Source organism: Strix aluco, chromosome Z (genome assembly GCF_031877795.1).
Source record: "Strix aluco isolate bStrAlu1 chromosome Z, bStrAlu1.hap1, whole genome shotgun sequence".
Lineage (NCBI taxonomy): Eukaryota > Metazoa > Chordata > Aves > Strigiformes > Strigidae > Strix > Strix aluco.
This window is the reverse complement of record NC_133971.1, coordinates 35158963-35186583: the sequence shown is the minus strand read 5'-3', so window position 1 is coordinate 35186583 and position 27621 is coordinate 35158963. Positions and strand designations below refer to the sequence as shown.

The 27621-nt window shown below is 41.5% G+C and overlaps 1 protein-coding gene across 2 annotated transcripts in view; it reads left to right on the top strand.

Moving 5' to 3' along the window:
• The first annotated feature begins 7623 nt into the window (after positions 1–7623).
• TTC39B (tetratricopeptide repeat domain 39B) overlaps positions 7624–27621 on the top strand; it is a 79238-nt gene continuing 59240 nt past the window's right edge. Inside the window, exon 1 of one of the 2 annotated variants that reach the window (XM_074811743.1) lies at positions 7624–7740. In XM_074811743.1, the coding sequence (XP_074667844.1) occupies positions 7690–7740 (51 nt within the window). In that variant the 5' untranslated portion in view covers positions 7624–7689. Of the gene's footprint in view, positions 7741–17758; positions 17961–27621 lie in introns of those variants that run through there. The other variant, XM_074811745.1, reaches the window with a different exon arrangement.

Here is a 27621-nt window from a genome sequence, read left to right as displayed (position 1 = left end):
CTCTCCATTGGCTAATGTGGAATTTTGGAGCCAGAAGAGTTATATTCAAACTTCAAGAGCTCTTATTAATATACTGGCCAAATGCCATGATGTACTGAACAAGGTTTATGTCCTCAGACAAGACATCTTAGCCTTTTCTCAACTAAATGTATATGCATTTATCTGCAAAGCACAGAGACAGTCCTTACCCAATCTGCAGCAGAATCTTTTCACTGTGTCAAGAAGGACCCAGACCTGACATTACAGTAGGAGCTTCTGAATATGGCAGCCTACATGACAAGAGGAAAGAAGCACACATGTCTGTTTTGCAGCTCTTTGCTTTTTAGAAAAAGTACCTGTAATGTGGGTATTACATCAGTTAATAGGAGTTAAAATACAAGTAAATAAAATAAAATAAAAAAAATCTCTATTTTCCTGCAGTGTGAAGGGTACAATTTAGCAATTATAAATTGCTGTCCAATCATTAAGTCATAGGATCCTCACTCAGAGATACAATTCCTCTTTCCTGTGGGAACAAGAACATTGTTACATATATGTGACATTTTGGGTTTGGTTTGGGGGAATTTTTTTGGTGGGGAGGAGTAAGGGGTTGCATTCAGGCATTTTCATTCACTGATGACTTGGATACATAACAACCATCTGTTCAGATGGTTCAATCCAGAACACGTTGTTTTCAGAGCAATAAAAGAATAACAAAATGAATAGACAAAAGATGTAATAGATTTTTCTGGCAAATGTAACTTTGAAAACTTTTGTTAGTAAGGCAAAGAAAATTTCTGTAAGGTGAAGTTAGACCTTCCTTTGCTTTTTCTGGTACAAATAGTACAGTATGTGAAGAAAAAGCACATGGAAAGGATTCAGCTACATAAATAATATCATTTCAAAGGTGCCATTGGCTCTAGTTGTTAGAGGATTTACAGGTAAACTGCTCCATTTCTTGAAGCTAATAAAAGTACCACATGACAAAACACAGTTTAGACTGTTAATAAGACCAAAGGTTTCAAAGGGAAAAAAAAGCCAATTAAAAATTAACCCTATTAAATGGCAGCAATGCACCAACATCCTTAAGGGTTTATTTAACAAGACATTCTGCAAGAAGAGGTGATCATTCACAATATACCATGCAAACATCAAGCATCATGCTAGTATCAGGGGGAGCGATGACACACTAATGTATTTTCTAAACAAATAACATAATTTAGTGTGGCATTTTGTATCTTAAAAAAAATGGAGGGTTGGATGAGAACAGTTGCAGAGGTTATTTCTGATCTTTGTTACTCTATAATTCTCCAAAACATGCACTTTCACAAGAGGCTGGGAGAAGGAACATTGAAATATTTCCAGTGAAATAAATAAGATTAAATGTAATGATAAACAGGAAGAAGCTTAGAGATAGGACTGGGAGAAGTACAGAGAATATCTTGCTGAAATAGCAGGAAACTGCTTAGCTGTAAAGGAGAGGTGAGAAGGGAAGAAAACCGCAAAGAGATGAGACATAGCATACCAAGATAAATGTACCATCTGCTGTAGAACAGGAAAGGGTTAATCGTCTGGCCTAAAGGAAGGAGTTATAGGTGGGGCCCCTTAAGCACCTGTTAGAAAATGCTCTTGGTTGGATGAATGAGCAGAGAAAAGGGAATAAACAGAAAAAAGCTAAGAGAACTTTTTTTTTTTTTTTTTTTTTTTTTTTTTTTTTAGGGGGAAATTGGAATGGAATGGAATGGAATGGAATGGAATGGAATGGAATGGAATGGAATGGAATGGAATGGAATGGAATAGAATGTCAGGTCAGAGTGGGATGGGATGGGGTGGGATGGGATGGGATATGTAGGTTGAGAAGAGAGAATTCTGATCAGTAAATATATATTGAAAAGAAGTTGTATAGGTGATGGGATGCTTATCTGCACTTCCAAACGTAGTGAAGTATCAGGTCTCCAGCTCTGTTGTCTAGAATCACAGAAAATGGGGTGACTTTAAACCTCCCAAGAGATAATAAAAGCTGTGGTGTTTTGTGGTTGGGTTTTTTTGTTTGCTTTGTTTATTGCTATTCTTTACTCTGCATGGCTTACCAATTTCCTGATGTATCATCCTACTGAGTCTGACTAAATACTGTGATATTTTGCTTGGAGGTCTGTATTTATGTGCTGTATTAGGTGTTCTCAGTTAAGGCACTTGTATAATGCAGTATAAGCAACCTGCTCTAACCTTGAGCCTCACTGTACTTTCAGCAGTGGGTGGATCAGGTGACTGCCTGAGGTCACTTCAAACCTGAAGCATTCCCTGACTTACCTTATTACACTGCTGTGAAAAGTTGTACACTGGCTGTGGATAGATCCAATTTAAATTGTGTCAGCCTAAGAATAGCTTGACTTCACCTGAGTGACACTTTTTAGGGTTCTTCTTTAAGAAGGTGATAAAAGGATGCACAAAATAATCCAAATATAGCCTATAAATTAGAGGTGGCACCTGTAGAAGTGTTCCTAGAAAACAGTATGCAGATAAAGTCTATGTAGATACACTGGTAAAAGCACTAGAGGCTGACTGAAAAAGCTAGGTGCATTTATTGCATTATGCTTTCACTAGGGATCACTTGTACAACCTGTCTTAGGTACACAGAGCTAAGTCACATGGTAACTGAGGTAAACCACTGTCCAAAGTTCATTATTGTCCTTTCCCTGGCTTTGGGAAAGAGGCAGGGCCTCCCTAAGTAAAGGAAGCTTTCTTATGGACATCGTTCAAGACCCTGTTTATGTGGAAATGTCTGGCAACTGCTTGATCACCCCTCTTCTGGTTTCAGGCACATAAACTAGCAGTTCTGTATGTCTCTTCACCACTACAATATTTGCTACATGCTAGTATGGTGAGGGAAGGGAAATACGGCTGTCTGACTGAAGGAAATGGTGGCTCTACTTCAAGATGGCTACGACTTTTAAGTACGGAAACATGGTCTGGAAGTTTGAAACCACTCTGGCTCTCTAAAAGTGTCTAAAAGAAGGTGAAAGTCTAAGTAATTAAATAAAAATACTGCATCAATATATTTGTCAAAGAAACAATCCCTAGGTTCTTCACTTCCAAATAAAGTTCTTGAGAGGTCTAACAAACAGAGTTTAGAAGAAGCAGCTTATGGAGGGTAGAAAAGATTCACTCCTAACAGTAACAGCCCAGTTCTTTAAGCTTTACTTGATGTCTGTATCTGTAGTCTCTGCAGTACATGAATACTCTATGCCATAGTACTACTTCCATGCATGCCAAAAGGTGTTTTGGAGAAACTGCTTTCTGTTATGTCTTTCATAAAAAGTGTATGTTGCTGTACTTGGTTCAGTTCCGTATACCCTTTTGTTGGGGCCTGAGACTGGAGAACCTATTTTGAGGACACTGACTTTCCTTTTTTTAGTAACTTTAACTGTTGCATTTACTGAAAAGGTGAGCTGCTCTGCGGCTTGCTAAGCTCTCCTTACAGTTGGGTGTGGGAAAACAGGTGCTGGGATGCAGAGTTAATACAGCTTCTAGAGACTAAGGTAAAACCTGAGACTTGCTGTTGCAGGGCTGGATAGTGGCAAAGGACCATGTGTGTGTGCAGGAAGGGGCCAGTTGACGAGAAAATAATCTGAAAATCAATCTTAGCCTTCTCATACAACTACACGTATGCATCAATGCACTCTCATGTGTTTTAACTCTAAAGGCGTTACTGCAGTTGCTATAGTAATCTCTGAAATACTATTTGTGAGCCACAGACTGGCTCAGCTTGTGTGAAGAAACAATATTTTGATACTGGTCCCTGTCAAGAAGAGGCATTGCTTCATCTTAATTGGCAAAATTAGTGCTGGCTAAAAAAAAATAATTGCCTAGAGGTTACAACATGGCTGTTATAATCCATAAGGAAATACGCCCTCATCATTTTTTCTCTCTTGGCTGTTATGTCTTGCTTTTGTTATAGTTTTTTTTGTGAATTAGTAGCTCTGCTAAGTTACTGGGGTTTTTTTGTTTTGTTTTGTTTTGTTTTTTTTAATGCTTAGCCGGCTTCTCTTGATCTTGAAAGGTATTCCTCAACTGCGGTGATTCTTACTCTCTCAGCAAATCTTTCACAGCATATTTATGTGGGTAGTTTCACATGCAGTTTGTACTGTTCAGAGTACTCATTGTTCTAATAGGTACTTTGTGAAACTACTTCTGGAACTAGGTGGGACTTGGTTTCTGTCTTGCTCATTTGCCCTACCTCCATCAGGGAATCTGCTAATTGTTTAATGATGGTTATCTAGTGTTCTTCTGTTTGGGTGAGTCTGAGACAGTGTAACTCTACTTGAAAGTAGCTGGACTGCCAAGGCAACTTCCTCAGCTTCTTTTACAGTGAGCCTATTCTCAAAGAGTATTTTGTAGTCCTCAAGAAAACTAGATCCATGCCAAGTGTTTATACTGAAGTTGATTGTATTCTTCTATATTATCTGATCATGAGGGGCAGAATATGACTTTTCGTCCTTGTTAGATCTGTATTTGATTACAGAAGCTCAAAAAAGTTTTTCTTTTTTCCCCACTGTCCCATAAATTCTTATGAGGCAAATTCCCAGTGAATAGCTGTACTGCAGAAGGAAACACTAGCAGAGCTATCAAATATCCGGGTAGCGTTAACACAGCAGCATACAGGTGATGTCTCTGCAGGTAGGGGAAAATGTAGGTGGGCTTTTCCTAGGTGGGATTTCTATATAGCTGCGGCAGCCAGAGGGGAATGGACTCTCAAGGTCTTGCCTCCCCTGTCAGATCTCAGCAAAATCCTTTCAACATGTCCACTGGAATGCTCTCTGCATGCTCTCTGCAAGATTAGTAATCAGCTCATAGTCTTCCTAATTCTTGCAGCAAAGATACCTACAGTCAAATGGATAGAAACTAGAGCTGCCTGGGAACTGCAGCAGGCTTCTCTTCTCAGAGGGTTAAGACCTATTAATTCTTGTCCTTCAGAAGTTGTTTTTTATTTTTTTTACAAGTGGAAAACTGTAAGAGGAAGAGGAATTTGCAAGACTTTAATACTTAAATTCAAAGGGAGAAGGGGAAGAATGATTAAACGGATTAAAGCCAATCAGGGGAGGGGCTTTGAGATGCTCTTTTGACTATTGTTACAATGACTTAAATGGGAGCATGCCCTGGCAGCCTGTCAAAGACCAAGCAAAACTCAGTAGTGGCTCTGCCATTCACAGGGCTTGTACTCAGACATCAGCAGCAATTTTCACGTCTTAGCTACCTGGGTCAGGAATGATATGATGTTTTTATCTCTACTATGATTATTTTAGTATGCATCTTTGTTCTGACCAGAGACAGGTCACTGATAGATACAGCCTTAAATTTGCCAAAAGAGAATAAATGAGCTAAAGGACTTGGTGTGGAGGGAAGAATACAACAATATAAATGAAACCTATCAAGAGCTAATCATGACAAAGTAGTGTTGAATTAGACCTTGGTCTTGAACTTGCTGAGTATATTAACTGAACCTCTGACTCATGCGGTTATGCCTCCCATGCATAGAGCAACTACTCATGACTGCAAACTCTGCACATTGGTGTGATTTCCCCAGCCTAACTCTAAAAGCACTGGTGCTATAGTCCATTAACAGTTTCTACAAGAATGTAAGGTATTGGACTAAGTCTTTATTCTCTGTAGCTAGAACTGGCAGTGCATAAGCGCCTAGGTGTGTGGCTCCTATGGGATGATATAACTGGTTCTCATCTTTAAGGACCATGTTTCTAGAACTTGGAGACCTTATGTGTTAGCTATCCTACTCATATGCTATGTACCCCATAGTATTCTGTTGTAGAATAACACTGGTTAAACATTGTTTTTGAAATTGAGGTAGTCTGCCATTCTAAGGAAAAGGACATCTCAAAGGGATTGCCTTTGGAATTGAAAAATAGAAAGGGATTCGTGCCTTCAACATAGAGTGATAACTTGTATAATTCTTGTGAACAGTATAAAGTGCTGATGTAATTGTAACGTAAATTTCAGGTGGAGCTGTGTGGGCAGACATGACTGTGCTGTGAGTCAAATCCAAAGCATGCAGGGGCCTGTCTACTGTATTTGCACTACTGGTATGTTTCATGTGCTCCAGATCAGTCCTGGAGGAGTATGTTAATATCACTAGAGCATCTTCCAACAGGTTGCCAGTGAAGAAACATAAGCAAGTGCAATAGGATTATGGGAGAACAGTGTCTCTGTGACATCTTAAATGCGAAGAGTGCAACCTTGCACGACAGATGAACAAATTCAAGTCAGGTTCCCCTCCCCCTTTTACTTAGCTTGGCTGGGTGAAAATAGTAGAGTGGGTACAGCAGTACAGTCTGCCTAAGACTAATGGAGACACTGAAGTTACTACCCTACATTGAAAGCCTGTACTTCTGCCTCTTCTTAGACTGAAGGACCTTGCTTATCTCTAGACTTTAATCCCAAAACTTGCAAAAAGCTCTTAGACTCCATCTACCTCCTGGATAGTCAAACCTGTTTTCTTTCTCTCTTCATCTGTCTCTGGTTCTAATCAAAGATAGTGGATCAAAACTGCATGTATGTTTTAACAGGGGCTGTGACAGCGCAGTGACCTGTAGGAAGTGGAGATGAGCATCATGCTACCTGCTTTTTAGTAGAACTTGACCCCGGCTCGCAGGAGAGGGAAAAGTGGAAATTGGTAGAGTTTTAGCAAAGAGCATTATGATACTGTGAACTAGCAACAGGATAAGGCAGGGTGGGGGAAGCTAGCCGTCCTTCTCAGGGAGCCAGCTGCTTTGCAAACTTTCTTCCCAAGTCAGCGTGGCGGAGCAGCTCTTCCACAGCGCCCGGCCACAGAGCGCCCAAGGGCTGCTGCAGGTGCCAGTCTCTCCCGGGCCCCAGGCAGCGAACACCTGGAGCGGACTGACAGCGTCGGATTACCGGTGGCCCGCCTCGCGCAGTGCCTGCTGCCCGCCCCTGCGGCCGGGCTCTAAAGCGAGCACCGCAGCACAGCCCGCGCCTGCCCTCCGCGGCCGCGGCCGGCGGGGCTCCGCGGCGCGCCAGCGAGGCGGCTGCGGTCCGGCACCACGGCTCGGGCGCAGCGGGCACCGCTCGGGGGACGGAGGGGGCTGCAGGCGCGCCTGAAGGAGCCGTCACTGCCCGCTGGCCGGGGCGGCTGGCTACAGCGGTGCGGGGCCGCAAGCCGCGGAGCGGCTGGGCAGGAGGGAGCGCGGCCTCACCAGGGGAGGTGGCCTCGGCGTGACTTCGGGACGACGCTCCGCGGCTCGCTCCAAAGGCCGAGCCGGCCAGCCGTGTCCTCTGCCCGGCCCAAGGGCCCGGGACGGCACCGGGGGCACCTCTCCGCCGTCCGGGTCACCTCTCCGCCGCCCCGGTCAGGGGGCGGCTCCAGAGCCCGGCCAGGGCGGCCGGCGAAGGGCCGAGGGGCGGCCGAGGCGCCGCGCGAGCGAAAGGGCGCGCCCGGCGCGGGCGGGGCCTGCGATGCAAATGAGGGGGCGCGGCCACCGGAGTTGTGGGGCGGCCGGGGCGGGCGGAGGTGGCGAGCGCGGTCCCGCACGGACGGACGGGGCTGGGGGGGCCGGGCGGAGGCGAGCGGGGGCGGCCGGGAAGCGCGGGGGGGCGGGGACCGGGGACGGCTGCTGGGCGGTGGGGAGCGGGACGGGGCGCGGCGGGTGCAGTCATCGCGGCGGGCAGCGGAGCGGGAACATGGCGAGCGTAGGGAACGGCCCGGAGGAGAGCGGCGGCGGCGGCGAGGAGGTAACAGGAGGGAGGCGGCGAGAGCGCTTCGGCGTGCGGGCAGCGGCCGGTCGTCTCCTGCCGGTGTGGCGGCGGGGGGAGGCGCGGGTGGGGGCCCGGCGCCGCCGGCATCCTGAGCGCCCACCTGCGCGGCGCGGGGGCCGGGCGGGCGGCCAGGCGGACAGCCGCCCTCTCCCGGGGCGGGGCAGGGCAGGGCAGGCTAGGCCCGGCCGCCGGCGGGGCGGGGGGCTGCGGGGAGTTGGGGGAAGTTGGACCGGCGGCGGGGCCGCGGGCAGTCCTCTCCCGCACCCCCCGCCTTTGGTTTTTTTCCTATTTTTCGTCTTCTTTTTTTTTTCTTCTTCTTTTTTTTTTTTTTTTTCTTATTTAACCCCAGCTCCGCGTCGGCGCCGCGCTCCTCCGCCGCTCCGGGCGAGTTTGCCGCGCCGCCTCTCCGATGCGGGCCCCTGCCGGTGGCGGGCGGCGCGGCCCCCGCGCATCTCCCGCGCATCGCGCTGCCGGCGGAGCGAGTGTGCGGGCAGCACCGCTGCCTGCGGCGCGTCTGAAAGTTCGGCGCGGCTGCGCCGCCGGGCTCTGTTGGGCGGCAGAGATGAGCCCCACGGAAAACGTTACTGCCCGGGTGGGGCGGGAGGGTCCCTGTGTGCGTGGGGTCTGCCACGGGCGGTTTGGGCGGTTTTTGTGTCTGGGAAGTGAAATCGGGCAGAACGGTAATTGAGATAAGATGCTTTATAGGCTGGAGTTTATAATTTCCCTGTTGTTTTTTTAAAGGTCCTTAACAGCCCAAACACAAATACCGTCAAAGGACTGATACCGTGAAAGTCAGTCGGAGAACTCTCTAAAACTCAAAAGTCAGAGTGTTAGAAAGCAGGCATTCTTTTATTTCAGCGCCGGGTGCATGCATCACCCGAACTTTCAGATTTTCCTTGTATCCTCTCCGTCCAAAAAAACACACTAGCAGAATTCGTTGACAGCGCGTCTCAGAAAGCTGGTGATAGTAAGGGATCTCCTAGACAAGCTTTTGAGAAGGGTACTGCAAAACTGAGGCAGTTTTAACTGGAGGGTGCTTTTAAACAGAGTAGATCGCAGTCCTGGCATGCATGTGTGGGTATATTGACTTGATTTCTGACTGTACAGTCTAAAATGAACGATTTTAGCGTTGTGTACATTCAGCAGCTTCTTCAAAAAGATTTGTAAGGCATGCCTCCGGCCAAACTTTGCTGAAGAAAACTTATGAATCATATGATTACATAATAGTTTTGGGTTTTGTTTTTTGTTTTTTTTTTTTTTTTTTAAAAAACCCTGTTAGGATGAATTTTGAAAACAGGCATGTAACCAGTGCCCGGTTTCTGAGGTGAGACAGTGTTCCATACAACAGGGCAACACACAAACATGTATGTAGGACTTGGTATGCAGTGTGGTTCCCTTGTATCCTCATGTTTTGTATTTGGCAGTTGCAGAAGCTGCTCTTGGAAGAGATGATAAAAACCAGCTTATTCTTTTTCTTGGTTAGAAGGTGGGGGTATATGCTAGTCTGTATTTCAGCGCATGCTATAAAAGTTACTACTTCCAAAGGTTATAGTGCGGAGGCATAATGTGAAGAGGAAGTGAAATGCTTAAATCTCATTGTATGCTGGAGTGAATCACTGCAGAATCATAGAGTGATTTTTACGGAGCTGAGTTCTGTTTCTGATATAAGGAGTAGTACCAGTGAGAACAAGTCATTAACAAACTCTTGCTGCTCCTCAGCAAGTAGTTGGACTTCACAGTTGTTAAAACAGGTATTTAGCAACTTAGTTGTAGCCCAGCTACCCTGTGCAAACAATAGGGAAGAATACTCTTCACCGAGTTCTCTGTTAAGTATCAATGATTTGTTAGAAGAAAGTAAACTGCCATGCAAACAAATGGAAAGGTAGGCATAAAAGCACCTGGCAGAGGTTTTATTTGAGCAGTAGTCTGCAAAAAGAGCAAAGCTTTCTCCAGATGGGCTTGAAAGACCTCAAGCTCTTTGCAGAGACTTGGGCTTGATTCTCTGGAGTCTGAAACAGACCAGAGTTGGTAACGAAGCGAGTGCTTGGATTTTTCCTGGCAAGATCCCAGAGTTCAGAAAGGGAGGACAGATGTAGGCTTGATCTTGGGGAAAGTCACTGCTTCTGTAACAGAAGTTGTCTACACCAGGGGTTCTCAACCCTTTCTTCACCATTGACCCCCTTTAAATACCTTCTGTGGCCACGGACCACCAAGACTTAATTAAAGATTTAAAGCACTAGACTGCATCAAGTATTCATTTCAGTTTTCTCATGAAGGGGCTTCAAATTTGGAAAGAAGGGGAAATAAGTTAATCTGTTAATGCACACACTCCTATTATAATGTCTTTATTGCAGTGATTCCATTAAATTTAAAATAATAGCATCAACACTCTTCCACCCCTGCTTTAAGCCTTCACAGACCCCCTGTGACAATATTGCGGCACCCCAGGGGCCCGTGGACCACAGGTTGAGAACCACTGCTCTAGTAGACCACTGTAGGCTGCCTTTGCCTACAGGTTCACCACAATCTCTTTGCTAAAAAGCTAGATGCTATTTCAGCACTTTGTGCAAGAGACAGTTTTAAGTGTATTTTTTTTAAAGTGTTTGTAATGGTTATGATGTTGGGGAATGTTACTGTTAGCTTTGTTCTTAAGAGCTGCATGCGTCTAAATCATGTTGTTTACATGGAACATGACAGATGGGAGCTCTGCTTCCTGATTTAAGTGTACATGCTTAGTATTTTATGAACATAGCTTTTAGCATAGAATTTTGCTTTGCAGGGACTTGTGAATATTTCTTCATCCCTGAAACTTTGAAGAAGGATATGTTAAGCTAAACCTTGAAGTTGTTTCCTACTGAACAGGACACAGACCAGCAAGAACTGTGCTTCTAAAGTCCAAGCTTAAGGTAGCAGATAGCTGCCCCCTGCTGTAGTCACTGATGAATAAAATTTCTAGTTTTCCCTATGCTTCCTGCAGTTCAAGGAAACACCAGCTATCGTGTTTATCTACATTTAATTTTTTTGCTGATTTATGCCTTGTTGTCCTGCAGCTGTGGCTTTCTACTGGGCATGGCGAGGAAGTGGTATGAAGGGTAAATAAGTCTTGCATGTTTTTTTTTCCCAGCTAATGCAAGTGTAGTAGCCTAGTGTTGTGGTTTCCTTTTTTACAAAAAAAACCCAACAGAAATTGGAGACCTAAGCCTAAGAGGCTGTATTAATGACGTAGTGTTACGCATATGCTCATCTGGGAAAACAGATGGTTATTAAATTCAGAATTTTCCTGTGTTTTCCAGCGTTGCTTCCCGTGTGGTCATCCTCTACGAGGAAGCAGTTTTCCTGGATGCTGCGTGATCAGAGTGAAAGTGCCTGCCTGTGGTGTGCCCAGTTGTGTACTCAGAATGTGATATACTATCTGCACTTAAACCACTATATGACCCTAAATTCACCTACCAGAAGTACTCATACTAGTATTTTTTTGGAACAGGTTGTAAATCTAGGACAGATATGCTTAACTTTAAGGGCAAAATAGCTCTCCCAGCCACTGCAGAGTCTTTAAGCAAAACATTAAGCCTTCTCCCTGCCCCCCCCCCCCCCCCCCCCACTGTCTAAAGATTACTTAAAATAGTGGGTCAGATCTGCTTCCCATTAAGTTCACTTTATGCTGCCCTGATTTTTCAAAGTCTTAAAGCCATCTTAATTGGTTACTTGGGGATTTCCCATCCATTAAAAAAAAAAAACCTAAGCCCAGCCTTGGCCTTTGTGCATCTAAGTAAGGATTGTGGCCAGACAGAAAGGATCATGATCAAGAAGTATCTAGTTGCTAAAAAAATGCCTTGTTTGGCCACAGTCAACCAGACTAAGGATTATACAGAGATTGAAAGTGATTTGGTGCCCTTGCTGTGGTTAACTCTAAGGTTTGTATTAAGGACAGCTTGGCCAGTTCAGCTCTAAACTAACCTATTACGGACAATTTAGGTAATGAAGGTCTGATGATGCATGCTGTACTTTATTGAACTGCTCAAGCAGGGACAAACACTATATGGGCTGGCTTTATAAGCCTGACAGTTTATCTTCAGAGCTAATTTCAAAATGAAACCAGCATTGTCTTTAACTCAAAAGCTGGATAGTACTGGTTAGTACTCTGTTTAAGCACTCAAGCTTTTCATCCAGTGCTGTAGCAGCTGCTGCACTTACGATCAAAGAACTTTCTAGTGCTGTGCTGCTTTCCACCAGTAGCTTAGTACTATAATGTACTTCAGAATAAATTATAGAACTGTGCAGCACTGGCCATTCTCTCATGTTTACCCTGAGGACTCTTCACCAGTTTTGTTTGGTAATTCCAGCCTGAAAGAAGAGCCTGAGTGGTGAGAAATAGTGGTAGCTGTACTCTGCTGGAGACTTTGAGAAGCTGGAAACAGGCCACTATGGTGCCTTTTTCACCTTAAGAAGTGAATGTGTTTGGAATATGGAGTTAGGAAGGGGTCGTGAGAGCAGTTCCTCTCATGAATTCTAATCTGATTTGTGTGGTTTTGTCTCTTTGATAAGTAGATCTTGTGCAACTGAGGAATGTGAAATTTGAACTCCTTTTGTCAGCTTATTGCAAAAGGCATGTGCTTGGCACATAGCTCGTCTGTTTCTCCTGTTCCTGTTTTGGCCTCTCCTACTGTCAGAGCACACTTACATCTAAGATGAGGGGCAAGCTATTCCAGCAGCACAGATGAGAAAAGGACCAGGGGAAAACTAAGCATGACTAGTAATTCCTTCTTTAGTAAATAAAATTAGGTTGTTGTCTCCATTCTGAGGTTCCTTATTTCAAATAAATCTGGTTTACCTGTGGGTGTACCTCTTGAGAGGTATTATTTTTCTGTGTGACCACCTATTCCATTTAAGGATGTGTACTCCAATTTTATATTACCTGTGTTGTTCTGAGATGGCTAATTTTTTTTCACATTTTTCCATTTATTTGGCTTCCTAGAGCTTGCTTCAGTTTGTCCATTTGAGCCCTGTCATTGACTGTGACCAGTTTTGAAAGTCGGGCAGATAAAAAAAAGTGTGGCTTGTCTTTATTGGTTTCCTGAAGGAGAAAAGGAAGTTTATGTAACATGTTCCAATTAAACTTTCTTATTTAATGTTCACTTTGGTTAATCAGTGTGCTGTTCTCCTCAGTAAGGGATAAAAGATACAGGGGATATGGGAAAAGGTGGGGTTACTGTGAAAAGAACCAGATGCTTCTCAGGGAGACAGAACTAACAGATAAAACTTCTGGGAGAGCTAAGTACTTATGAAGTGAATTTGTTTGTCTGTTACAATTTGCCTTTACTTCTGTGTGGTTTTGGGGGTGGGTGAGAGGTGGTGATACTTATTTTGTATATTGATGGAAAAAAAGTAGAACAAAAAGGAAGAATCAGGGTTTTTTCTTAAAGTTTTAGGGTTTCTTTGTATATTTAACAGCTGCTATTCTGTTGTGGAAAGCAACATCTAATTCCTTTTAATGAAGCCTTTACTTTGAGCAGTGGAAGTTACTGTCCCTACGGGTACAGCCGTCTTGGTAATTGTAGCTAAAAGGTTGCCATCCACTGTATGGAAAGACAAGTTCTACCTCATACATAAACCTAAAGGGGGATAGATTGCTTCTTGTAGTTCCAGTAAATCTGTGTGTGATTTAAGACTTTGTGGAAACATGTTTGGTTCTGCAAATGTGTGTTCTTCCTTTTGCTGACATTTTGGAGCCAGTATGCTTGGAAAAACCTCTAGACCTGATGGGCTGGTTCAAATTGCTAGAGGTCAATGACACAGCTTGGGTAAAAATTCTTGTTGAGATCCTCTGTTGGCAAAGAGGTTGCATGTTGAAAGAGAAAAGAAACTTAATTGCTTATTGGCAGACCGCATTTTACATAGCAGCACAGATTAGGATGACTCAACGTATGAGTAGGTGATAAGCATGTATGATCTTATGCCTTCTGTCTTGTTAAGTAAGTCTCTGATAATTTACCTAACCAAAAGGACTTGCAATAGCAAAGAAGGTTTCAAATAACTAATAGGGTTTTTTCTTCATGTGTGGCACCAGCACAGAAGGTGGAGATAAGAACATAGTTGCTGGTGACAGGCTGGCAAGAATACAGCCTGACAGACCACATCCATCTGGTGGGCAGTGATTTTTCACACATGCTGTTTCTTCTGGATTAATAGAAACAATATTATACTTGAGGGAGCAGAAATAGTGGATCACTGCTCTCATTTTGAAAAGAGAGCAAAACTGTGCAACTGAAGACCTGAGAATTGGCTTTCGGAGGTGGCTCTGTGCTGTTGTTGGTGTGTGTTCTGTCTGAAGCCTGGGCACGTCCAGGGCCCTTGTGCCATAGGTGGTCAGGTGTCTGCTTAGATAGTCAGACATCTGTGAATTTGTATGAGTGCTGAAAATTTCTTCTTCTGCTTTTCTAAGCCCTCTGAGGTTCAAAAAACATTTCAGCTAAGTCAATAGTAAGTATCACAGGCCTGTGGATTTATGCCTAAACACCAGGTTCTAAAAGCAAGATTTTCTTATCAAGCAAGTGAAGACTTGCCTGTCATCTTACTCTGGAGTAAGGAAGCAGTGCTGTTACTACATAGTAAGGCAAGATATTCTAATACCTCAGACCTTAGTAGCAGTGATATTTTTTGTTATAATGCAGTGAGTGTATCATGTTTTTATTCCACTTCTCTTATGCATTCACTGTGCAACAGAATAGTAAATAAACTTTGCAAGCCAGTGTTTGTGCAGCACTGAGTTGATATCTTCTTGTCCCCAGGAGCCAGCATCACACGCACTCTTGCTTTCCAGAAATCCTCTTATGGAGGATGTACAAGGACAGTCTGTCGTCAAAACAGAGAAGAGGTTTGGCAGAAACCTGTTTCTGAAGACAGTAATTTCTGTGTCTGGCACCTATTGGCAGTACTGGTTGTTCTAAGAAGCATAGTGTTTAGTAGGTGGCTGTAAATAGTAGTAGATGGCCAGAAGAAAGAAGAAATACTCCCATTAGCTTTAGTTGAGGGAAGTGTGATTATAAAGGTAGAAAATGTCACACTGGGTTTTATTTTCACCAAGAAATAATGGACTAGGAAGATGTTTAATCTGGGTTCTCTCTGTTAGGAGCGTTGATAGCAAATCTAGTGGGGCAGCTAGCTAAACTTGCACTCTATGTCATGGGTTGGTTTTTTTTTTTTTTTTTTTTTTTTCCTTCAAACTTAGTAAGCTTCCAGGGCTGGAGCAAGTTACTTTTTTCATTTAATATTTTAATTTTTAAAAAGAAGTATTTCAGTGTTATAGTAATTCAGTGTTAAAGGGCTACTCTAAGGTCCTGTGGCAAACCCTGAGCTTGCTGCTGAAAATTCTGTGAAGATGTAGAATTACTGGTTCTGGCTTTGGTAGAGACTTTTTAGATGAGGCAAGATTACACAGATCTTTAGGGTTCTTGTAGCTCGCCTGGCTAGAAGGTGCTGAAGAAACATATCCAAAACTGAAGTATTCCACATTCTCTATAAAACTTTACCACTTTAATTTGGGGAGACAATAATTTGTCATGAAAAGAGTTACAAATAATGACTTTGAAAAGAGTCATAGTACATGATGTGAAGCCTCAGTGCTTTTTGACTTATTTTTTTAATAAACTACTCCAATGTACAGTCAGTAGTATAATCAATACTTCATGAGGTACAGTTTGTTAGGGCCTTCCCAGCAAGAAAAATATTTTGAAAAGTAATCCTATTAACTTCACTGAGGGAGAACATTGGGGGGGGGGGGGGGGGGGGGATGTTTCAGCCGTTTTAATCTATTATATCTGTACATGTTTATCATATATTGATCACTGTTAGTTATTATGTTCTTTGTCAAGGGAAGTGTGAAAAGCATAGGAACTAAACTGTGGGTACAAAGCAGTTTGGTTAAATTTAAGTGTGTGACTTAGACCAGAGGAAGAACTTTAAGGTAAGACTCTTTAAATGCAGTGTTAAAGAATATCTAAATCTGTGCCGTGTCCAGATGGAGAATCTTAGCATGCCAAATATGTGCAACTCTGGAAAATCCAGTTAAACAGATCTGCCTGTGTACTGTTAGTTGACACCACTGAAGTAGCTGGCTCTGTTAAGCTGCGTTCTACTGAGCTTAAGGAAAACCTCTCTAAAACCTTGGGAAAGAGAGGTTCAGCAGCAGCTCAGTGTCTGTGTCTTTTAATGTAATTTGGATTAAAGAGCTATATATGGCTATAGCTCCCTCTATCAGTGGAAAATACAGGGCAGCTCATGGCCAGTCACTTCTAGAAGATGGAATGGTTTGTTTCACTCTTTGCTGGAGTGCTGCAACTTCTGCTAAATATGAACGATGTAAGTCATGCTGAGTAGAAGGGATGGCACAGGTTGTGTAGATAAGTTTCAGAGTGAACATATTTCTCAGTAAGTGAACACCAAAGGAGCGTTAAGGTCCAAGTAAAAATAAATATGGTGGGCTGTTTGGAAGGCCATTTCATTTATTCGAATGGTGGGGTTTTTATCTTCCCTTTAAGTCGGTTAAGTGGTATGTTCGTAGTGGAAGTGCAAAGTAAATGCAAGTTGTCCCAACTTTGTACTTTTTTGTGGACTGGAAACAGAAGTATAGAGCCATGCCAGTGTCACAAATCAGGTCCCAGGTAGGAGGATCCTCCTGGAAGTCATGCTCTGTATTTATTCTCTTCTTCATCAGTTCAGAGTTCCGCCGTGGAGGAGGACTCCTCACTGCTTTCTGAATTGGCGCTTGTGAGTTTGTACATTGGAGTAGTTAAAAAGTGAGCTTGCAGCTTTAAGTATGGATGTGCCTGAGTGAAGAGGATGATGTTTGTGTCACTAAGGGAAGGTAGGCAGGTAGTTTTGGGAGAGACTGTACAGCTCTGTGTCCATGGTGCCTTGCTTTTGGGGTTTCATGCTCAGTCATTCAGCTTACAGGTGTGTCATCAAAGGTAACTGCACTGGCACAACTGAAAAAGTAGTAAAAAGAGAGTGTGGGACAAGGACTAGAGATTGGGTAGTAGGAAGGGGCTTTCTCTGAATAGTTTAAGTGTTGCAACCGTGTGATGTATTTTATGGTCCACTTCATCTAGTTTGTCTACAAAAAAACAGCCTCCCCTGGGCCAGTGGGATTTGTGCAGTTGCCTTGAATTCCTGTCAGTGTTTGTGTGTGTGTGTCCCTCCGGTGAAGCAGAGAAGGGAACTCACTTGACATCGCTGAAGGAGCTGACTCTTTCACTGTTGTTAATGTTTTGGCTTGGGTGGGGTTTTTTGGTGGGGTTTGTTTTTGTTTTTGTTTTTTTAATGCACATAAATTTCCTGCTGTGTGTTGCTTTGTGTTTGTAGAAATCCTGTTACAAGGACAGGTGGAGTGCAAGAAGGGGAAGCTGAGGTTAAATCTTTTGATGGCAACCCAGGATACAGGCTTGCCTTCTCAGTTTTCTCTGGAGTGTGCTCCTCTTGTCCTTGAGTGAAGTCAAACACAAGGTTTTGTGCTTGGTCTTTCATGTTTGTTGTAGCTTTGTTCTGTGCTGTAGGGGCAATAGAGCATGTGGTTTTATGCTGGGAAGGTAAACTTTTGTGGTTTGTATCTGTGTAGATCATACCTTACAGTAGCAGTTGGTCTCTTTAGATTATGTAGATGAGTTCTGGAAACTACTGAATTTACGTTTTAATAGTTGCAGAAATTGGTCTAAATTGTATCTTTCCTACTTTGAAATCTCACCCTTCTGTGTTTTTTGCAATGTCTGAAGAAGTAATTAAAAAGTCACGTGAGATTTCAGAAAAACTTTGCAACAGCCTCCACAAGTTAATAAAAACTTTCTAGTATATACTGACTGTGTGCTATCGTGAAAATAGATATGGATACCAGCAACAGGCAGAGATCAGCTGTCACGTAAATAGTTCCCTGGCAGCCTGGAATAATTGTGTCGCTGATACTTCTGCTTCCATAGTTAAGGGAAGTGTGCTATGCCTTGTGTAACAGGTTCAGCTTCTCTGTTTTTGTGTCTCTGGGTGCTGACAGGAGGAAGTGGTGTGCGGAGGTTCAGTGCTTTAGATTGGGCCGTGCGGTCATGTGGGATTTCCTTTTGCAGAGCGTCAGTCATGACAGCCAGTTCACCTTCACTGGACACTTGCCTCAGTGTGGGCTTGGTGTGAAGGAACTAATGCTCTGATTGCCGGTGAGTACTCAATGCAAAGCGCCAGAAGGCGACTACAACCCTATCAGGAGGAGGAGGGAGGGTGTGTGTATGAGCAGTTGCCTAGAGGCATTGACATACTGTAACCTTACATTAGTGGTAAAGTGACCCTTTGGGCAGAAGAAGTGATGAATCTGGTAATAACTGTGTATGTACTCTGTCGTTGTTACTGCACTCGAACTAGAAATTCCAAAGGCTATAAATTCCTCACGACATCAGTAAGCTGTATGGGGAGTGAACTGCACTTTTCTGGTAAGCTTAATTAAACGTTACAGCTTTAAGGGGAAATGCATGCTGCTTTCAGTGCACCTGTCTGTTCGGGGTCTCTCTTCCGGATCCTGCTGCTGTGCTGAGGAAATACCACACTCCACTTGGGGATAGACTGGATGAAGAATTAGAGGAGGGGGAGTCTTGACTAAAGAAGGAAAGCCACATTAACAAAACCTAAGGGGGACATTAATAGGTTAACTCTTACTTCATGTTAATGAAATTTGAAGGCACGTGTTATTTAAGATCTTTTTTTTTTTTTTTTTTGGTAAGGGTTATCCTCATAACTTCAGGTGACAATGTGTTCTGTTTGTGCTTGCCTGTACGTAGCCTAGGAAGAAGTAACACTTTAGTTTACTGCCTAGTTAAGTCAAGATCTGATTCTGCTTAGTGTAATTTAATATGACACTTGGTCTGAATGTGTTAGATGCTTGTCTGTCCTTCTTTCTAGTGGAAAGACAACAAACTCCCCGGAACACATGTATAAATCAGCTAATAATTAATTAATTTTAAACTAGTAATGAAGTTAAATTACTGTGTCCTTAAGAGGATGCTTTTCTGTTAATGAAAAAAAATCTGATTGTTTCTAGGAGAGGTGGAAGGTGGTCTGTGTCTGTCTTGCACTGGGGGAACAGGCTGTGCTCTGGACAAAAGACATTGCTTTAATCCTGTATTACAGACACTTCTAACTGTAATGCTGGCTTCTAAAGCTCTTCTGTTTTGTTATTGCAGTTAGTACTGCTGGTGGACCAGAAGATATCCATGGAGACTTTCAAGTTCTGTAATGGGAACAACATTATCGTAAATAGGGTTGTTGGTATTACAGTTATTGCAGCAAGACCTTCTTTTAAAGGAAATGAATCAGTTAGGAAAAAATCACTTAAATTGCTTTTCACTGTAAAATAGAACTTTGTGGTGCTAAATATGCAGCATGTGCTGTTTCATTCTGTACAAATGAGTAACCACCTTTGTAGTCAAGAGGATATTTAACCTGAGGGAGACAGAGAGAGGTTAATACCCAAGATGCTTGTATTAACATCCCTTTCATACTTTTTTTTTGATTAGTTATAGGCAAAGCTGGCACTGAATCATCTTTAATATGAGGTAAACATGTTTGGTTCCCCAGCTTGGGGTCATCTCTGAAAAGGATTAATATCAGCGGTTCCAAGGTGGTGCATCTGTAATGAGACTTATTTAGGATTGTTGATTACATTGTAATTAGTAAGCATTCTCAAACGCTGTCACAATATCCCTCTAGGGGAACTGTAATTTGTAAGAGGTGATGCTTTTGTCTGGATGAGTCTGTAGTATAAGCATGGTAAACCTGTTGCATAACTAGGATTTTTCTTGGTAGCTCTAGAAAGCTATGGAGGCAGTGAGCATTGAGCATCTTTATTTGAAATTGCCTAGTAAAGTTCAGAACAACACAATGTGCTCTTCATGTTAGCTATTTATATTTTACCCTTTTTCCTTTACTGGGAAGTGGTCTCCACTGTGTCTGCTTCTTTCTTATGCTGAGTCATGACTGACTCTCAGTTTGTAATTGCAGCTTGGCTTACACTATGTCTTTCTGTTTGATCCATCCAGATATGTGTGAGATTCTTTTTTTGAAAAAGACCAAATTTTGTGAATTTGTTTTGCTCGGTGCTTTTTTTTTTTTTTAATTTTGTCTTCAACATGGTATACTGCATGACAAAGTCAGCTACGTTGTGTGGTGAGGACAGAGTGCTGGAGCTGAGGTTTTGTTGCTTCCTGCTGAAAGCTACCCATGCTTAACATTAACTTGATTGTGGAATTGGAGACCTCACAAAGCTTGGAAACTGTTGTATGCTAACAAGAGGTCTTTGCTGGAGTAGGGCTTGAAAATTTAGTAAATGCATTTAAATTTTTAAAAACCCCTTTTCTTAGCATAGTTTTTTCTAAAAAAAAAAAAAAACCCAAACAGCAACAAATCTCTTATGCCCAGGACTAACAGAACTGGATGCTAACTCTTGTATTATTAGCTGTATAATGATATTGGAAATATTAACTGTAATATTATTGGTAATTCAGATACACTCTAAAAAATTTATCTAATGACTGATGGAAAGCACTGATACTCCTCTTGCTTGCACTTTCATAGGTGACTTTCCTCTTCATGGTAAAACCACAGTTGATGTTATACTTCAGAGACCTCACTTTCTGTTCAGATGTGCTATTGGTGTGTCATGACACTTAATGATAATAATAAACTGCAAGTTTATTATTATTATTTAAAAATAAATTGAGTCCTGTTTTTAAACTGCTTCCAGTTGTACCAAATGCCAAGCAACAATAATAGAACCTGTCTCTGAAGTATGTGGATGCTTTAACAGCACTCTTACGCTGATCACGCAGTCCTTTTTTACAGTGGATTGCAGTATAGCTATGACATGAGCAGTTCTTATCTTCCTAGTTAGCCTAATCTGTGCTTTTTTTTTTTTCTTCAAACCGATGAAGCACATTGTTGTGTGAATGAGATGAGGAAGTGAGGAAGAAGTCAGTGGAAGTATGACAACTGAAGTTGCATTTAAATGAGGTCTTTAGAAAGCCTCCTTGTATAAGCTATGAAATTCTTTGTGGTAGATAAGACACCAGTTGTCCTTTAAAAAAATTAGACTAGAAGAGTTCCAAAGCTTACAGCCATGGCATCAAGCATTACGCCATCAAAGCATAGCCGATACCCTTACATCTAGTGAAAGTGATGGCATTTGTTTCTCCTTTGAGCTTTTTTCCTTTTTTCTGACACAGTTTGTAGAGTCTTTTTGACTTTCCACACTTTTTTTATTACAAGATTCAGCCTTGTCTGTCAAGAAATATGCACATTTCCACATTGCTTGAAGGGTAGAGCTATTCTTACTTTTCTCCTACCACATGTTTTGACTGGTGGCTTAAGACCTTTGAAATGGTCTTGATTTATACTCCATTTCAGCATTAGATATTTGTGTTTAGTACTTTCTCCATGCTTTCTGTTTTAACTCTTGGTTCTTTAGACCTCTGTTCTTGAGTACTGGTTGGTTGTAGTTTTTTGCTGTCTCTAATGTCATCAGCTGGGTCAACAGCTCAGTTCACTTGCAGCTAACAGCACTCCCACTGAAAAGAATGCATTTGATTGGAGGAGGTATAATTTCTTTGTCTTTGGTTATGAATAAACCTGTTCTTGATATCTAAGGATTTCAGGTTTTTGAAATGTTGGTTTAGTAACAAATACTTACACTTACAAACAAAGAAGTTTAGCAGAGCAAAAATAGAAGTTGTAGCATTCTAATAATGAAAGAAACAGCAATGGAAAATATTTTTACTTGCTGTAAAATAACTGCTTTTGCCAGATGATTCGATCAGTAGTCATGGTGGCAACATATCTAATGTAGAAGCAGGAAGTGGGTGAAGTTAGCTGTATGTTGTTCTTTCCTATCAAAGGCTGTTTGTATTGAACAAGTGATTTAAGGAACTTGTTTTCTTTCTTATTCTTGCCTCTTTTCCAGCTGATGGAGAACCATTTTCAGTCGACAAACTGAAAATCTTTCAATACTGGATCAGAGATCTTGCTACACTGGCTGTTATCACTTTCAATTCTACTAAGTTGTTTTTTTTAATTTATTTTGAGTGTCCCACTGTAACATAATGCATAAGGCAGCCTAGATGAAAACTGTCAGGGTTTACCTCATCATCCATATCAGGAACAGTGAAATGTGGGGATGAAGGTGGGAAGGTTAGGTGAGACTGCTGAACTGATCTACCCTCATGAGAGGGGAAGAATCGGGATTCTTCAACTCCAAAAAGAGCACAGATATACTGTCTGGTGTTTGTCAAATGGATCTTCCAACTGTGTTTTTCTTTCCTCTTCATGGTAACTTTTATGTGGTAGGTTGTGTTGACTCAAAGCAGTGCAAGCGGGCATCTTGGCTCCTTATGCACTAGAATTGTATCTTTTGAAGTGATACTGTTTTGTTAGCGGCAAACTGTCTAGTGATCCTTTGTCTAGACTGAATTGAAGTTTCTGTGAAGGTTAGCCAGTCATGGAAAGTTAAACTTGATGAGATATGGCCAGTTCTGAACTAGAATGGGTGAAATGTCACTAGCTGTGAAATACTAACTTTGCCAGAATTGATAACACCAAGCTTTTTGATTTGAGTCGCAGGGAGGCTAGTGACTTTCCAGTTGCTCATGCCTTGGTAGTATACAAGCCAGTTAAGGGAGTAAACACTTGTTCTGTTTCTGATGCTCTACCTAATGCCTTACTTTCAGTTAGTGTCTGAAAGTACCCTCTGTTTGTATCTCTGAAACCTCTCATTGTGTCTTTACCTCTTCTACTGAATGAAAAAAATTAACTTGAATAGTCTTTGGAAGCTGGTAGAAGTTTGCTAAATGTTTATTGCTAGTCCAGATGACTGGAAGTAGCAAAGTCTTTACCAGCTTTGTCTTTCATCAGTGGTATCTCATCCATGCTGTGTCCAGTGTCCTGGAACATACAGACATACCGAGTACTTATTGGTTATGGTTATATGTAAGAAGAATTAGGTCTAGAAACATGTAACAAGGGTCTTAGCACTTAATAGACATAATAAATAATATACTAAAGTTCCTTTTGATTTTAATGGGGTTTTATGTAATTTCTGTGAAATGATTGAATGGTGACACCAAAGTTTTTGTTAATGAGCTTGACATAAAGTTCTTAGAAGACTCAGAGGCATGTCTTCTGCAAGAATTAATTTCAATAAATAATCTTTCTTATGGCTAGAGAGGACAAGCTTACATTGTCTTCCCTTCTGTAGTGTCTGTTTTGAGAAGAATGGTTGTTTATTGTCTCTACCTTCTCAGTCTCCTTAGTTGCCTTCACATTGTTCTCAAATCATTTTCCTACAGTATGGAAAGGAAGATGTATCCAGCCAAGGTGCATGTTTATATTTGCCTTTCAGTTTAGAATTGCTTGGCAATCAGTTTTGTCCAATGAAATTGATCAAGAACAGTGACATACACAATCTCTGCGGAGATTTTTTCAATGAGGAGTGTACTTTGATGCATTTGTACTGGACTTGGAATTCCTGATTGAGTGTGTGGTTTTCTTGTTTTGTTGTGTGTTTTGGAGTTTTTTGTGTGGTGTGGTTTTTTGGTTGGTTTTTTTTTCTTTCTTCTCTGGTGCCACTCACAAGCAAATATAAACCTCCATGACACTCCTTTGGACTCAGGGCTGTCCAAGGGGGTGTGTGTGGGACGAACAGGAAAGATGGTCAACTAATGTAAAAATGGAGAAAAAAGGTTTTTATTGCAGCAATGAAGTTGTATGCAGCTACCCTGTTCCTCTGCCTCTTAGAAGTGCTCTTTGTGCAAAAACAACTGCAGGTCAAATAGCAGGAAGGTGCCAGTGTAAACAGTAAGGGAAGCCAACTTGGTATTTAGCCAACTTTAACTGAAACTGAACTCTTGCTTTTATGTGCAAAATGTTGGATATGAATCTGAACATGAATAACTGTTGACAGCAGCCATTTGCATGTCAATTAAAGTGAAGTATATTACGATCCTTTACTTGCTGAGTGTGTAACTGAATCTGCTTATTTCCACTTTTCAGTCAGGAGGGAGAGGTGTCATTTAAAACAGCACAAGCCTAGCCAATTATGTTCAAAACAAGCGAGACTGATGTCAGTTTACTGAAGTGTGACTGCCTTGTGCCCTGTCTTTAGGAGTAAGTTCAGAAAAACCTTTATCTTGTTGCTCCCTTTGATATGTAACTAGTCCAACCCACAGCAGCTGACATTGCTGCATATAATCCCCTCAGTTAATGTTCATTCTCAGTCCTGCCCTGGTTTATACAGTGTGACTGGTATGCTGTTTAAGAATTGTCTGGATTGCATGCAGCTGAAGGCAAAGTAGGAATTGTCCGCTTCTAAAAACGTGTTGGTTAGTTGCCTTTAGCTATGGCAGGTGCTTTAATGACAAACATCTGTTCTCAGTAAAAAAATGGGAGGTGGATTTTTTAAGAGTAGATTTTCATATGTCTCCTGGTAATTTTGGGGTGACCAGCTGCATCGAAAGGCCACTGCTTTCCAGACTAACGGAGAAATCTTTGTTCTTGTGGGTACTGGCATCTAATTTTTGAGCTAAATGACACTGAAGTTTGGATTGCTAACTGTTCAGCAACTCTCTAGTTAACCAAATTTCCAGTAAAGCTGGGTTCTACATTACCGACTCCTGTTTTCTTTTTTGGGGTGTGGGTTTTTGTTGGTTGTTGTTTGTTTTTTTTTTTTTTTTTTGTTAAAGCATGACCACAGACCAAGTCACCCACATTAGTAAAGGTCTTGCATGTGGCATACTGTTCTACATGGATGAAATTTGAATAAGTAAGTCTGAACTTCTGGGCTTGATCTTTGGCATCTGACAGCTGAGGTTCTTCATCTGCAGTGAAAAACATCTAGCAAAACACAGGTCCTCCCAAACAGCTACCAATCAGTCTACTTGGCTCTTTGGAAGAACACTGATATTTTATGCAACTATTCTTGAGAACCATTTTTATAAAACAGATGGGTTATATTTGTAGTTCAAAGCAGTAAGTTTGAAATAATACGTAAGCACAAAAATATGTGCATTTTTTTCCTTTAGAGAAGTGAATTTCATTTTTTTAGTTTTCATGTAAAAATTGGTTGTACTGAGTAGAACAGAACTTGTGCATTTCAATTCAGTTCTTGCTGCCTGAAGGCTATTTCTATCTCTGGGAAGGGGAAATCGTTTTCCTCTTTTGTAACAGCTATATTGTCTCCTTCCGCTTTGAACTGAGTGTTTTCATGTGTTTCTGTTCCTAGGCTACGAATCGTTAATACCAGGATCCGGTGTCACAGTGGTAAATAAAGCATGTGTAGATGACGGAGAAGAAGGGTTGGGAATATCTTCTGTTATCCCAAAAAACCAGGATTCTTTTATCTGGCATGTGTAGAGTCGAGGTATTTGTTACTCCGTGTCTGCGTAGGGATGGGTATTAGGTGGTAACTCCACAAATCTAGCCCTCCACACACAGGCAAGGGAGGTATTTATACACTTCAAACTACAATGTGTTTGCTGTAGTGACCATTGGTTAGTTTCTTACCACTTTGTTCCTCATTGGTTAACAACATGCCTCGTCTTGATTTAAAGTCACAGTATCCTCTTTTTTAACTGTGCAGGTTCAATGAGAAAGGGGCTTTTCTTGGTAGGGGGCTTCTTCCTACTCGAGGAAGGGTTTTTTTACTGTGTTAATGAGGAGAGCTCACTCCTACTTCAGGTAGTTCTCTCCTTGCTTCAATTAGCAGCTTTTGTTCCTGTGCACTTACCTTTGTACTTCCATGCTTGATGGTTTTATGGTGTCATACGTCGCGTTTATCTTGGTTTTTCCTGTTTAATTGCAGTTTTGCATCTTCAGGGTGATTCTGTCAGCTTTACGAGTTCCTTTATCAATTCCTCGCATTCTTTCACAACCCTCCTTTTGTTGTTTTATTAAGTTGTAACACTCCCTTTGCTCCCCTGATTTGTTTCTCTGCCAGTGCAACATCGAAACACCTTTTCTCTCATATGTTTGGGGTTTTTTGACAGTAAGCATTAAGGTGTAGTTTAATTCCCAGGTTACTTTTCTGCTAGTTTGTAAAGTGGACTGCCTTTTTCTGTAAGAAATTACTATGTCAAGTCTAATGAAGTGGTAGCTAAAAAGTTGCGATTTTAAAGCTCTTTATAGTCCATAGTACTCTCAGTTCTGAATAAGTATTAGGATGTGAAAAGTATATTTTTGAAATGAAATCTGAATGTTATTTGGCTAATAAAAATGCTAATTATTTACATCAATACTTTATGAATTATCTCAAGATAACTGACACATTAGTTTCTGGGTCCTGCTGTAGTGCTGGGAATTACTTTCTCTTAACATCTGGAAGAATATGCAGTCCTAGGTAATGTTTTCTCATGCCACTGCCTGTTTAAGCAACAGTTGAATTTTGTCCGTATGTGACACAATCATCCAATTGTTAGTACACAGGAAAGGTGTCCTTAACAGATTATGTTTCCTAGATCAAGTTCTCTGAATTACTTTTTCTTTTTTTTAGTTTTTACACGTTCTATCTGAAGTTTGTAGATGTGTGTTGATATATTACCCTACTTCTCTTACTGCAGATGAATCAAAAAAACATTTTCCTTATCTGAAAGTACTTATTTCTAACTAAGCAGTATTACAAGCTGAGCTTTCACAAGTTTAGACAGTGAGCTTGCACTGGTCATCTCTATCATTCTTTTTTGTGAAGTAGTCATTTCTGATGCTTGATGCTTCAGTGGAGTGGTTTGGGGATGGGGCAGGTGGGTGTTAAAGAAACAAGATCAAATCCATGTAACCTCTGAAAAAGATACATTATAGGGAGAGTGAGCATGCTTCTGAATACTGCTCTGGGAAAGAGCAGTATTCAGAAACTACTTGAAAAGGAGTCTATACCTGCATTATTGTTTTGATTCTGTGAAAGAATTCTGACAGTAAGTTTGGTAGTGTAGAAGCATCTTTTGATCAAGTCGTATCCTGTGAGTTGATTCGAACACATTCTTAATAACTACAGATAATTGCTCCTTGTGTAATAAAAGCTGTCAGTTTCATGAAACTTGGCTGGTGTCAAACCCGTAGTCCTTTGTGCTTAGCTGAACTGTAATGTGTACTTTTCAGACTTTTAATTTGGACCCACAAAAGACAGTGTCCGTGGTTTTTCCTCTCTGGTGTGCTCTAGTAGTTAGCAGTCTGTCTGAAGAATGTGAATTTGACACAGCAGAAAAAAGGCATGATGAAAACTAATGTTTACAAGAAACCGAAGAGGTTTTGCCTGGTACTGATTTTGTTTCTGTGAATTTGTTTATATGAGCCAGAGGTAGTAAGTACTTCTGCTGTCCTGCATTTGGTGAATTAAAAAGATTCAATTTTTAAGTAGCTTTTACAGTAAGTCATGTGTTTTACCTCTTGAACTATTTTCATGGGATTTTTTCTATCTTACATATTTATCAACATTCAAGATGGCTGAACTCTAGGAAAGTACAAAATCTTGCAGTTTTTATTCTCTTGGTGTCGGATGCTAAAATTTTCTGTTTTCTACTGTTTACTGATTGAGGATCACATTAACAACAGGAATTCATACTGAATTTCTAGTCAAAATGACCTTTCAGTCTTTCTTAGGATTGTTGCTTTCCATACTACAACCTCAAGCTGTCTGTATGATTTCTTTCATTTTTTTACATGTGCATCTCCTCATTTGAGACTGACTTACTCAGTGATCCCAGTCACTTAAAGGGAGTGTATTTTTGTTACTCTGATTTGTATTCCACTAATTCTTTATGGCTGAACATTTCATTAGCATTATGTTCTTTT